The sequence below is a fragment of the Patella vulgata genome, chromosome 1 (genome assembly GCF_932274485.2).
Source record: "Patella vulgata chromosome 1, xgPatVulg1.2, whole genome shotgun sequence".
In the NCBI taxonomy this organism is placed as follows: domain Eukaryota; kingdom Metazoa; phylum Mollusca; class Gastropoda; family Patellidae; genus Patella; species Patella vulgata.
This window is the reverse complement of record NC_065879.2, coordinates 38,279,518-38,294,249: the sequence shown is the minus strand read 5'-3', so window position 1 is coordinate 38,294,249 and position 14,732 is coordinate 38,279,518. Positions and strand designations below refer to the sequence as shown.

Below are 14,732 nucleotides of genomic sequence, written 5' to 3'. Positions count from 1 at the left end.
CTAACTAGCTATAGTGTACAAACATGTTGAGACTGGCTGCAATTTATCACATTGGTCATTAACTTATAATAATAAAAAACATGTAGAGCACTGAAAGCTCAAATTCGTATGTACTTGTATGGCAGTGTACATTTGCAGGACTTGTCTTCACAATTATAATATGGAGGGAGTTTGATCAGGTACAACTAAAAAACTAATTATTTTCCAGCCTGCAAAACATGCAATGTTTAGGCCTAATTGTTTGTAAGCTTACAGTATCTATAATCTAATGTGTCTACACTATGTATAACTAAATTACTTAGAATGTACCCATTGAGTCCTCAACTTTTACATAATTTGACCAAATGACCTTGGTTGTTATAGTACATTTATGTACAATGTATAGATATTCGGACATTTTCATCTGGTCTCCAGTGAATCATGCTGGGCTATCCCAGTCATCTGTGGTAGTTAAGGTGTAACTGTTGATAAAGACACTGATCTTGTCAAATGATGAGAGGAGATGCGGTTTGATGTTGCCATTGGCAGTGGAAGCTTATCATGAAATTTTAATTTTAAAAGAAGCTAAAACCCTTTGCTTTAGGTAAAAATAAAGTGTTGAATTGGTTGATCCTTTTGACAGTGATGTTTGTTACAATTCTATTTGTTCTAAAATTTGTTGTCTGTCTGTTTGGTTTAACATCTACTTCCACAATAGTGTTATAGCAGTTTTAATTTTGTCTTTGACTGTTGACTGTAGAACACAATGTCATTATGTTAGCTCAACCTTCCCTCTATCTGTGGACATCAACACATTAAACTTAATTAAATCAACAAATTTTATTTTTCTTTACCAACTATTTAACTTTCTGAAGTTTATTTTTCGTCAAAAATTAGAGTGGTGTTACTGCCCATTACAAAATGTAAACACATGTTTCTAACATTGTAATACTTTATTTAGGTAAGTTAAGTGTATGGTACCGGTAGTCTTGCATGCTAAATATTGGATTGTTCTAGTTTTAGGTTGACTTGAATTATGTGCTGTATACTTTGTTCATATTATGGATATATATGTAGATGTTGGACCACAGTCTTAAATAATTCAGCTTGAAAACTATGATATTGTAACATGTACTGGTAAAGAATTTAAGATTTCTTTAGATTTAGACAAAGTTTTCATATCTAGATGTATGGATGTAGGCTACATGGTGTCACACATGTAACAGATTTTATTTTGTTTTTGTAAGTAGAGTTGGACAATATTCAAAATGGCTTACAAAAAGCCTGTCGTAGGAATAATTGAAATAATAACTTTTAAAGATCTGTATTTTATGGAACACATTTCTAGCCAGGGAAAATTTTCAGCAATATAGACTTGGATATCTTGTATTCAGACCTCGCTGTAAAAAGAGAGTGATCATCTACCCTCACCTAAACTGGCCCAAATGAGAAAAATAGGGGAGAAACTATCCACTTGTGTCTTGTGATACTTGATACTTGATATTGGCTAGCTAACTATACACATTGTACAGTTTGTATCTTGTGATACTATCCTTAATAAAACAAAATCTTAGGATCCTTTATCTTCCTTGGAATTTCTGATGGTAAGCTCAGATATTACATTTGGATAAAGCCTGTTATTGTTATTTGTTTGGAGAAAAAAATGTCAAAGTTATTTTATACATTGATGATATTGCATTATACATCATAGCTTTCAGTGGTTTTTGTTACATGTAGATTGAAACGTATAAATTTTGATTTTAATCAAAAGAACGTAAAAAGCAACTTGTAGAGCTTACGTAAATATGTTTTCATGTACAAATATTTTGTTTTTTGATGTTTCTTAGTTATTTTCCTTTCCCCTTGAGTAATTCACAAAAAAATATTTTCATCAAGAAACTTCATTTATTTCAGGTATATTTGTGACAAGACATACCACTGATGCCTGAAGATATATATTGTGATCAAAAAGTTGATTAATGTTGTATGTTCAAGATGAAAAGCAAGATGGTAACTCAAGCTAAACTACAATACTATAGACATAATTATTGTCTGGTTTGTATGACAGGTATATTAGGCTGTCGCTGGCATCGTTATAAACAATCAACTAGAGACAGTAGAAAGGTAAGTCGTCATACTAGTAATAATAGAGATACATCTCTGTAACCTGGGTACCATTTAATCTTGTGTATCTAGCACTAATTTCTATCATATTCGTTTAATTTAATGCTTACTGATTAATTTTGATAATGAATGTCCAATTTACAAAAAGTGTTTAATTTCTCCATCACTGTTCAAAAATTAATCATTATACATCAATAATCAATTTGGTTGTTTATCTTTTAACAGTGATTGAGAAATGAAATTCTTGTAAATTGGACATTCATTATCAAAATTAAACAGTCAGCTTTAAACTGGACACAAATACAAATTAGATGATTTTAGGTGATGTTAAATGATTTTTGAGAATTTTTAACAAAGATTTGATATTGAATGAATGTGAAAGAAATTAGTGCTAAATGCTCAAGATTAAATGATACCCAGGATACAGTGCATGTATCCTTAGTTACCACAATAGAATGAAAGGTGAAAATGGCAGCACAAGAATCCCAGAACACACATATTATAAATGATGATTACAGATTATTTCTAAAAATAATAATACAATAGTACATGCACCACACACAGTATTTCTAACGATAAATTTTTTTAATGTAAATGGAATTTACATATATATTCGATTTATTGAATTATTATCTAGTACTACAGTTGACCAATTTAAAAAACATAAATTTGAACATGAACCCAGTATATAGACATTACTGTATGAGGGTTCCATATTGCAATTTGTATGACACTTTACATAAATATACTCTTAAAAAAAAGTAGGGGATATTTTAATGTAAATACCTATGCAGGTTGTGATATGATAATAGTCATGGACACTTGACATGCTTTGAGAGTATATTCACAGATGAAGAACTTATCGCCTCAACAGAACCACTGAGCTGCACATGCGACACGCAATAGCGCCATACACGTGGGAGGGGTTCATTGTCAAATTTGACACTTCAAGGAAGGGTTGATGAAAACTGCTGTGTGGTGGTTTATCTATCGATGTTTGCTTTCCTATCGGTTCTTGCATAAGATTTACTGTTTAGCGTATCTTTGCTTTAGTGTGTTACGTTTAATTTGATAGGTAGACGTGTTTGTCGACGGCAACATCAACCGACAACACTGCAAGAAATGGCCGTGGCACTAGGCCTGGCAATCGATCTTGTTTCAAGAATCGATTATTGCGGACCATCAGCCGATCAATAATCGATAATATCGGAAAATTATTTTGACTTACAATTGGTTTGAAAACAATGATAATTTGTACATGAATAATAGATTATATGCGAGTTTATGTTGTGATATCATTCTGTATACATGTAGAATTTTTTTCATTTATTTTACATTTGACAATAAAATAATAGCATTCCATAGCAAAACCAAGGTGTAGAAAGAAACTTGATCAACTTCGTTTGTCGCTTATGACCTGAATAATAATGTGTAAAATGGAGTTATTTCCTCTTCAGACATTTCTTCGCAAATTCCTTGATAAAATAATAAAGGGAAAGTACGTGTTTGACTGAGAGAAATGAAGAGTTAAAATAAGGGGCACAACTGAATGTTAGGTGAAACCATTGGCTCTCATCATGACATAAGCGGCCAACATTTTTCACTGGTGACGTCTCGCGTGAAACAAACAAAACGTGTGTGTTTTATTATGACTATTCTGTTTAATTACAGTTCTAGGCCCAAGCACGCATTTCAAAGAATACAGTGATAAGGATGATTTTTTTGGACTTCTTCTTACAAGTGAGGACCTATAATTGCGCGATTATGGATATTTTAAAACTGTATCGATAATCGATTTTCTGTCAGCCCTATGTGGCACTGCAAGAGAAGTGGGTCAGATTGCCCCAAATCGTGATTGGACTTTTTTTGAAGGGTATATTATTATGAAAAATAAGCACAGCGTTTCACATTTGTACGACTGCTTTTTTTTTCAAATGGAAAAATCTAAAGACATTAGTTTCACACCTTTGTGTAAATGTAGGCTAGCTGATTGAAATTAAATCAGGTTTCTACTATTGGGAAAACCACATTTCTAACATAATAAAGTGTGCCAACTCTTTCCTGAAATATTATTTGATCTACGTCAACTGACATCAAATACATACTTCATAATCTATCATTGTACTAATTATACTACGGAAAATAAGCAAAGTACTTATCGTTTCTGTCAAGTATGACTTGATGAACTTACAGTAAAAGTCAAATAGAACATTCAGTTGTGGTGAGTTGCTCATTAGGATTGAGTGAGTTCAAGTTCATCATATATACATGTCTATGATGAATGGGAATTTCAGAGTTGGATGTTCCAAAGGTTGCCTCTTAATACCATATGTTTTGATGGGTTTTATTTGTGACCAAGTGAATAACCCTGATGACTGCAAAATTTTATATACATGTAGTTCAAAGAGCTAATCATCGTTTGCATTTTTTGATAAATACATGTATCACTAAAATTGATTACCGGTGTTTAACATTTACATGTATAAAAGAGAAAGCAAAATCTCGACGTTAGATAATCTCTTGGCTTGGATTCAATCAAATTAAAGAAAGGGATTCAACAAAACTCATAGGTGGCATTGGTTTTTGTTGACAATATCCTATACATCTATTTGCCGATTGTTGACAAATTTTCAATTCTTCATAAATCTTTGTAAATACTGTTAAGAATAAAACTATCTATTTATGGACTGATATTCCTTTTAGACATTCAACTTTCACAATATTGACTATCAAAGTTTGCAAGGGATTAACAATTGCTCAAATGATGTTCAGAGGCTTTAATAGATCTTTGAAAACAATTAAGTGCCAAGAAAATTTATGACCATAATGTAAATAACCAAAACTTTTGTGACAATTTATTTTTCTAGTTGTAACCTTAAATATTATTTCACAACATTTTGAGTTTACAATAAATAAAGGTAGTGATGACATATATTGACATTAAGCTGAAATATACAGTTTTCTAGCTGAAGCCTCCATAGTTTAATTTTTTTTGTGTATTTAGCTGAAGGATGGTGTAGTTGTGTGCCTACTGTACATGTATTTCTTAATAGGGTACACATCATAGTAACATAATCAAGTTATTAAAGAAGGAAATAATTATTAAGAGAACAGCTAATGATTATTGTAGGGAATAAAGAAAGTGATTCGTAACCATTAGTTTGTGCAGTAACTATCTCTGTTCTTTCATCCGTCTTAATTATTTTATGGATGATTACACGGTAAGGACCACTGAGGATGATTAAAACTGAGTACTCATGGAAGCATTCAAACACTGTTGGTGATCTAGGTTTAAGGTGTGTTAGTTGGGAGATAAATTCGTCTTACTTTCATATTGGATAATTAAAGAGAAATTTACAAACAAAACCCAGGATTATGGGTGTTTGGCTTGCTTGAACTGCATTTTATTAATTGTGATGAGTGGTTTGATATAACTTTCTCTGTCACATTTTGGGACAGATCCAAACTTTGTACTTAAATAGTGTGGTGCTTGTTCCTAAGTTCTCTTAAACGTACCAGTATAAGAGAAGGTTGTGTTTTTTTAGAGCTATGGATACTACTACTAATAACAGTGCTCTTACTGCTAATGATACTGTGAATACTGTATCACAAACTGTATGTAATGGTCAAACCATAGGAAACAATAAAAAAATGTTTAAAGCAAGCTTGGTAAGTTTTTTTTACGAATGTACATGTAATATATCTGATAATGAAACTGGGTAAGTTCTTTATAAATGTAATATACAAATAAATAAAAATGGTTTAGGTCTGTATAAATGTAATATATTGTAATAAAAAAGACTTGGTTTAGTTCTTTATAAATGTAATATATTCTAATAAAAAAAATGGTTAAGGTCTTTATAAATGTAATATATTCTAATAAAAAAAAAATGGGTAGTTCTTTATAAATACTACTACACATATTTAATTTTAAAAAAAGGGTATTTTTTGTATTCATCTCATTTCTAACACATCAGTTTGACAGATTACTGATATTATGTTGAAATTTTAATATTAGTTTAATCTAAAACTTCTATTTACATAAGAAAAATAAATGCATGTTGTATTTCACTCTCCTATGATCCCATGTACATGTAAATATGGTTGTATTTTGCTGTCGCAACCATACATGTACGTCGGTTGGTCTGTCCATCTATTGTCCACAATTTCTTGTGGACGTTCTACAGACTACATTTATTATCTGAGCTTTTTGAAATTTATCTGTGTTGTTTACACAGTGAGATGAAGAATCCTGTTTAATTTCAACCATTTCCGTTAATTACATTGTACTTCTAGAGTTATGATGGACTTGTTTCACTTTGTTGGAACCGTGTGAATGCTCTAACGACTAAGAGTTATCATCTGATCTGTATTAAACATGCATTATGCAAGAGCAAAATCTGCTTATTTCAAGTCTTTCTTTAGGCCTGAAATGTTATCTAAATTATCAATTAGACATTAATTAACTTATCCAGACAATAATAAACTCTCGATGTCAAGGCTAGCCTTCGATGTTGGCTGGATTAGATTCCTATGCCGCTAACGGCTATTGATAATTAAATCAATAAAAGTGGATAATCGAGACTATGCTGTTTATATTAATGATTTTAGTAATGATGACCGAGACTATGCAAAAATTTCACATGCTTCTTTCTCGGCTCATTGTGGATCAATTTGACTGAAATTTTCAGCAATTACACTATCTAGTTTTTAACTATTATAGCGAGAACTGCCATCTCTTTATCTTATCTCCCATAATGTATCTTTAAATATATATGCATTTAAATTATTAAATAGAATTCCAGCAGTTTCTTTTACTTCAAGAGTTATGGCCATTGTTTCACTTTGTTAAACCATGTGAACTCTCTAACTACTAAAGTTATCATCTGATCTGTATAAAAATTATATGGATTATTTATTATTTAGATTTTTAAAACAAAGAAGTCTGGTGAATTTTGGTTAATTGTTTTTGGAGTTATTGCCATTGTTTCACTTTGTTGAACCTTATGAACCTCTAACAACTAAAGTTATCATCTGATCTGTATGAAATTGATATATTACCTAAAAGAATGAATATGCGACAACCCTTGTCAACTGCTCAGACGATTATGCTGCTGTGAGCATATGTTTCATTGCCTGGCAACCTATCTTTTAAAAATTGAATTAAAGTTGTCACATTTAATTTGATATTTAATTCTGAAGTTAAACATTATGCAAGAGCTAAATCTGCCTATTGCAGGTCTTTCCTTAGGCCTGAAATGTTATATAAACTGTTAATTAGACATTTATTAACATGAAAAGACTGTAATAAACTCTCAATGCCATCTTGTGTTCGATTTTCACTGGATTTGAATCCGATCTGCTGCTTAACGTTCATTGATGATTAAACTAAAAAATGGATAATTGAGACAATTTTTTTTTTATCATACCGACTTTAGTACTGATGATAGAGGCAAGGCTTAAAATTGAATCGCTAATATCTCGGTTCCGAGCGAAATTTTCAGCATATTCCCTTTACATTATTTTGTTTTAACTATTATAGTGAGAACTGCCAGCTCTTTATCTAATCTTCCATAATTCTCTTTTAATAGTGAGTTAAAGGTGTTTCTAAAATTATTAGATGATGGTACACCTAGAAAGTAAACTGTCATATTATAAGCTTAAGTCAAACATAAAATTTTTTTTTAAAATCTATATTGAGCTTAATGGTTGACTTGTCTTGTTCTGACTCACTATTTCTTTATGTTAGTTTAGCCCACGGCCTTCATTTCACATCTTTTTATATATTCATTTCAATTGAGCAATAGATATTTTCATGCACTCTCAGTCATCCAAGGAAAAACCTATTAACCTTATTCTATGCATGACCTACATGTACACTATAATTCCATAGACCTTGATTCAATAGACCAAGAAGAAATATGAAAATGTTTATTAACTTTGACCTTGAAAACCACAAAACAAAATTGTTTAATAAAATTATTTAGTTGACCAGTTCTGATTTTATAAATTGTATAAAATCTATATGTTGATCATCTAGATTGACAGGAAGAAATAGTGATTGGGGGTGGGGGGGGGGAGCAGATTTATTGATGAAGATACATTTATGTTTCAAATTTTCTGATATATGTGTTATGTGTAATATTCGTGGCAGTACCACAGTACATGTAACTACGAATTTTACACAGCGCCCATCAATAATTATGGATGACGAACTGGAGCAATGTTTATAACCATGTACAAAATCATAATGTGGCGACACAGACAAGATCAGAAAGGACACTGAGTAAGACACTGGCTCGCTAACCAGTATTATCCAAGACTGGTCGAGGTTGATCCGAGTGTTGGCAGGGAAATTCCTCAGGATTTTCTAGTCTCTTTACTTTTCAATGCCTGCCAGGACACAGTGTCTATTTATTTGGATTGGACAAAAATTCAAGTTTCCATGTACACACTGTTGGTGTGCACATAAAGAAACCCAGGACATCCCAGACGAAATTTCCTTCATGTAGTACACTACATTAGCCCAATTAGTGCAGCAAAGTAGGACATTAAACTCCACTTTATTTCATTTTTTTGTGAAATTATGATCACATCATTCATCCGTCATCCAGGTTTTCTTGTTAACCTTCTAGTCACAAGAAACCCTATGAATTTTTTTTTTATATAATTACATTAAAAGTTACTTCCCTTGTTTTGTTATTTCATTCTGTTAAGTACTGGAATCCGTCTGTGGAGGTATTTCAGATTCATATAAACATACTAAAACTCTACAGACTTTGTTCTTTTCAATGGCAACTTAAAGCATATGAAGTACTGATATTGTATTGTGGTGATTCTAGCACTTTTCATTTCTGAACTTTACTTTAAAGGGACTATCCCGATTTGAACAGAGTCTCAAAAATAAAAGTCTGAAGGCTTATCCGGACACGTAACCCTTTTAAGATTTTGGGTCAATTTTTTCGTTGGGTGACCTGATAATCGACCCCCGTTCCTTTAGAGGTCTCTACAATGAACGACCCATGTGCTGTACTTGATAACGAAAGGTAAATTTCACCTACATATTATTTTTATAAAATAAAAGTCTGGTTTTATTCAGACACCGGATAATACAGCTTGGGACACCAGTTTCCATTTCCAGATAAAGACTGGCGGGTTTAAGTTGTTTGAAAACGTATCACATATGTTGAGTTAGTTGCTCAGCCCTAAGGTAGAGAATTTTAAGGGATTTTAATACAAAATTAAGACGTTTAATTCTCCAAAATATTATCGGGATTGGCCCTTTAAAGCATTTTTAGATAATATTTAATTTTCTGTAGATTTTTGCTTTAAATTAGATATTTTTACTGTTGCTGAGGAGGAGGAAGTATATGATAAAGAATATAATATTAGAAGACACTTATTACATGAATTAGCGGAAGGAAATATAAATCTGTCAATTAGTGTCTGTACGTGTGTAGGGAACATGTAATTATAAAATTAATAATACATGTACATGATGCTCAGAGGTTTCACTTATATAGTTACTAAATTATTTTAGAAGGAAATTATCACTTAATAAAAAGGCAGAGCGAAGAAGTTTTTGTGTGGTTGATGACTTTTTGTCCCCCGCCTTTCGAAGAAAGCAGGGGACTATTAAAATGGGTTCGTCCGTCTGTCTGTCTGTCTGTCTGTCTGTCCGTCTGTCTGTCCCGTCTGTCTGTCTGTCCGTCTGTCTGTCCGTCACACTTTTTGGGACACAATAACTCTCTTCCTAATTGAGCTAGAATGTTCAAACTTGGTGTATGTGTTGATTAGGTCAATGCCTTGATGGAGTTCGAAGATGAGCATTTTCCGCTTAGGGTAAGCAGAGATAAGCAATTTGATTGGTTGATGCTTTGGGACACGATAACTTTAGTTCTAATTAAGTGAGAACTATTATAAATTAATTAAATATGTAGTATGCAATAATGAATTGACATTTAATGACAGAAAGAAAACAGTGAACTTTGCACAACTTGCAGCAAGATGGAAAATAGACCGGTTGATACAACCAAACTCTAGATCTGTAGGCATAGAGCATGTTTTCCCCTTAATATGCTATAATTATTCCATCAAAAACATTGTATGCTTAGACTATAAGTAAAGATATACTGTTTGATTGTTCAATACTTTGTAAAAGATAATTTGTGATAAATTTATATGTGTCCTCTAATTATTTTCCTATTTCGGCGGGGGACATCAGCCTCACTGTTGGCTTGTTTTAATATCGAAGAATGAATTAAACAGTAATTTACAGAGGCATCATGTAACATTTAGATAAAGAGCTGATCGTGCTTGCTATTAATAGTTACAAAATAGATAATTCAAAATTAATATATTGAAAATTTCATTCAAATTACTTAATTCCGACTCACATTATCACTATAGTATTTGAGGTTTTGACTTAGATTGTTTATTATCGCAGCAACGTCATTTGTTAATTGAGACTCGGCCTCTCTTCTCCATTTTTAAGTTAAATCATTAAATGGTGATCGTATTTTAATCTGTTTTCATCTGTGCCATCTGATTTTCTATAGAGAGTTGATTAAAGGCTTGTCATGTTAAACATACATTATGCAAAAGTTAAATGTGCCTATTGCAGGTATTTCTTTAGGCCTGAAATGTTATCTAAATTATTAATTAAACATTAATTAACTTATCCAGACCATAATCAACTCTCGATGCCATCACTAGCCCTCGATATTTAGCGGATTAGAATACATTTTTTAAAAACGTAAAAATGGATAATCAAGACTGTTTTTTATTGTACCGACTTCAGTAATGATGATCGAGGCCAGTCTAAAATTCAAAAGCTAATATCTCGGTTCATTGTGGAGCAATTTGACTGAAATTTTCAGCATATTCTATTTACATTATCTATTTTTTTTAACTATTATAGCGAGAACTGTCAACTTTTTTTCTAATCTCCCATAATGCCACTTAAATAATAATTTATATTTCATTTGAAGCCAAAAATAGCTCTTACACAATTAATCTTTAAGAAACCAACCCCTTCTGCAATTTCCTAAATGTAGTTGTTCAAAGGAATATATTGTCTGATGAAGAAACGTAGGGCGCTAAACCTTGCTTCATTGCAATTCAGAAGAAAATAAAATTTATTCATAGTCTTTATTAAATATTGGTTGAAATCTTCCAAGTTGTCCTCATCATGTAAGTGTCAAATCTCTCAATATTAAAATTACTAAACTGTACACGTCAACACTCAACACCCAGTTCATTAAAGATACATTATGGGAGATTTTTACAGAGAATTGGCCATTCTTGCTATAACAGTTCAAAAGTAGATGATGAAAGAAGAATATTTTGAAAATTTCAGTCAAATTACTTTATTCTGAACATAGTTATCATCGTTGTAATGTAATATTTGACTAGAAATGGTAGTGAAATGTGTCTTCACCGTGGCTGATCGTTTGATTGACAGGCGTTAACTCCACCTACATATCTCTATTATCAAGTAAAGTTTTCAATGGCATGCGGAAACGCTCTACAGCGGCCTCGCTAAGTACACTCTATCATTTAGCCTCGATCTAAATGACGTATTCTCATCAGGATGCGCCATATTTGAATTAATTGATAAGTGAAATCCTATTTAAATCCGAGCTGTAACCGAGCCATCCGTGGGTCTACAGAGTTGATTTTGGGCTTGTTGTTTAAATAAAGATCTAATTTTTAATTTCTATAACATCTGAAGCCTAAATTAAGACTTGCAATAATCAGATTTTGCTCTTGCATAATGTATGTTTAAGCTTACATAAATTATGTGTCTATAAATATAAATTATTACAGGTATATACAGGTACATGTTTATAACGTTATTCTCAGGGTTAAGTTGTCTAATGAATTTGTAGATTAAATTACAACACCTGGTCTCTAGTTTACAATCACAATTAGATGTGGATATTTTGAAGTTAAGGAAGTTGTGTCAAAAAAGTGTGACCTATACACTTAGTTCAAAATACATAAATGTACCTTGAAGTAAGATGAAAGCAGTCAGCTCATTAGAACGATTAAACTTTCCAAGAACAATAGACATCTTGAGTCGCTCCTTTCATTCTAAATTGAGTTCCACATGTTATAATCATGTAGAAACTGATAGGGTTTGAAAGTGGAGGAGAAATGTTAATGTTTATCACGGGAAAACATGATAGGTCTTACTCCCTTGTCTTACCTCACCCTTAAAACAACATACAACTATCATCTGCAGCTAGTTTATTGGGTGGGGTTCAAACTGACTACTTACTTCATACTAAGTACACCCATTCTGTACTATGAACATGTTAGAACAGGAGATGGTATTTAGGAGAATTTGGATTAAAGACGCAATGCAGAAGATTTATTTTAGAACTAAGGTAAATATCTCATAATTATGGGTGAAAGAGAAATTTTGTGCAACTTACATGTAGGTGCTAGCAATTATCACTTTCACATGCAGAGACAAAGATTGGCCAAATTATATTTTCAAAAATAACCCTTGAAATATGCTACCTTTTTATTGACAAAATTGATCACATAATTAGGCCCCATTTCGGTGTTGGCGGGCACGAATTTGCTTGATATTTTTTGCGGCAGTACAACTTTAATGATTATGGGCAACAAAGAATGATCTGTCATAATCGTATAAGACCAGCAAGGAAACGGATTCTATATTAATGATGTGTGTAATTAGAGACCATCCTGTGCTAAAGTGTGCCATGAGTTTAATAAGTGCAATTTTAAACTTCAATAACAACATGATACATCCACCTGAAACACTTACCATTCTTTAATTAAATTATGAGGAAGTATGTGTAGGTCCTTTTCAGATACTTGTAACTTAAAATATTTCAATATGCCACACCATTGTTTTGTAATGTGGATATTGGTATTGATACTGCAGTCTGTAGTTTCGACTGTCATTTAAAAGTCTTTGTAAATATATTCACTACTTGATTGGAATTGATATGAATTGTTTGCATTAGTGAAACAAATAAACCTATTGCATTTTTAACTATTTCTCCCTTAGTTATTACTATTGATCCTTTTGTGGTTGCTACTCAGTGATGAATAATTCTTGAATTTAAACAATATCCAATAGATACTGTTATCATTAACCTAGTTTCTCCATCCATTTTCTCCAAGAAATTAATGCAAAGAGTACAACACATTTCAATATACATGTAACAGAATCAATTAAAAATGAATTTATCTGTAAGAATGGTAACTTGAGTGTCTGTATTCTGCTGAGTGTTGACACATGTCTTTGTGTTAGTTTTATTGATGATATAATAGAATTGTGAAATTAGCTCTCCCTTCGGCACTTCATGATTTGATGTAGTACACATAGGAAACAGGAAAGGTGATAGATTGATTCAACTATTGATTGCATCATTATTAAAAATTGTGAGTTTTCACAAAGTAATTTTCTATGCCATTCTGTTTGACAAGGCGGGGAAACAGTTATAGAAACAAGGAGCGAGTCATTATTTAACGAATTTTTTTGTGGATTAGGTAAAGAAGAAGTTTCTGGAAATCAGCTGGTATAAAAAAACACATACGATAGAGTTTTCAGACATACACAGACAATAGTATTCTTGTAAAAAATCATATTTGATTATGTTCCAAAAATGCCATTCGAAGAATATGTACATTTGACATTTGTATATCCTGGCCATTTGTAATAACTCTTTTCAGTTTTTTTTTTGCTGTTGGTCATGTTGCCTCTTTAAAATTCTGTTATTTTATAACTGTCAGAACAGAAAACGGTGCCCAGGTGAATTCTATGTTAACTTAATTAGATGTATAAATGGTTTATCAATACACTACTAATTCATTTATATAATGTTTGAAGGGATACAGGTGATTTATTGACGTGCTAAGTAGAATTTGGTATGATATAAACTATTAATCAACACCAGGTGGAGCCACTCTTATCGCTACCAGACCACAACCTAGAAAATCTGGCCATGTCTGGCATCTTTCACTTAAATCAGTAGAATGAGTGATTTGGGTGAGAAAGCAGTATACAGCCTCAAGGTGGTTCTTTAATCAAGACTAATTTAGATCTTCAATCTATGTTAGATTAAATAATACCACTTCTTATAGTTATAACTAAAACAGTTTTCGTACATTTTCGCCCATGTAGTCTGGAGGCTCAGCGCGCGGGGGGGGGGGGGGGGGGGGGGGGGGGGAATCAAATGGGCACAAAACCAAACCCAACTTTTCTAGAGTAAAATTTTGCGTAGAATATGATTCCGAGTTGTAATTCGGGGTCAAAGGTGAAATGAGTTCATTTGCACTGAAAGTGAATGCGGGGTCATTCTTGTATCATGAAAATAAGCTGAAAATGATCGAAAGTAATCACACTTTCAATAAAAAATGTCAACTGGTTAAATTCACCTTTGTTCTTTGTGTCCCCAGAGGTCAAAATGTCACATTTTCCGTTTTAGCACTAGGAAGATTTAAAGTAATAAATGTCCGCGTAAAATATAAAAACTAAAGCGAAACCTGTTCTAATTAATAATAATAGGAACATTTAAAATTTATCTTTAGGTGGTCTTAGCACCGAACTTTAACTGTGAAACGTCGAAAATGATCTTGCATCACAGAAC

General features: G+C 32.2%; 1 protein-coding gene across 1 annotated transcript in view; it reads left to right on the top strand.

Annotated features, from left to right (window-relative positions):
• LOC126808384 (glycerophosphodiester phosphodiesterase domain-containing protein 5) overlaps nt 1-14,732 on the top strand; it is a 42,738-nt gene that overhangs the window by 4,300 nt on the left and 23,706 nt on the right. The window contains exon 2 of the mRNA XM_050533058.1: nt 1,894-2,103. Coding sequence (XP_050389015.1) covers nt 1,966-2,103 — 138 coding nt within the window. The 5' untranslated portion in view covers nt 1,894-1,965. The remainder of the gene's footprint in view (nt 1-1,893; nt 2,104-14,732) is intronic.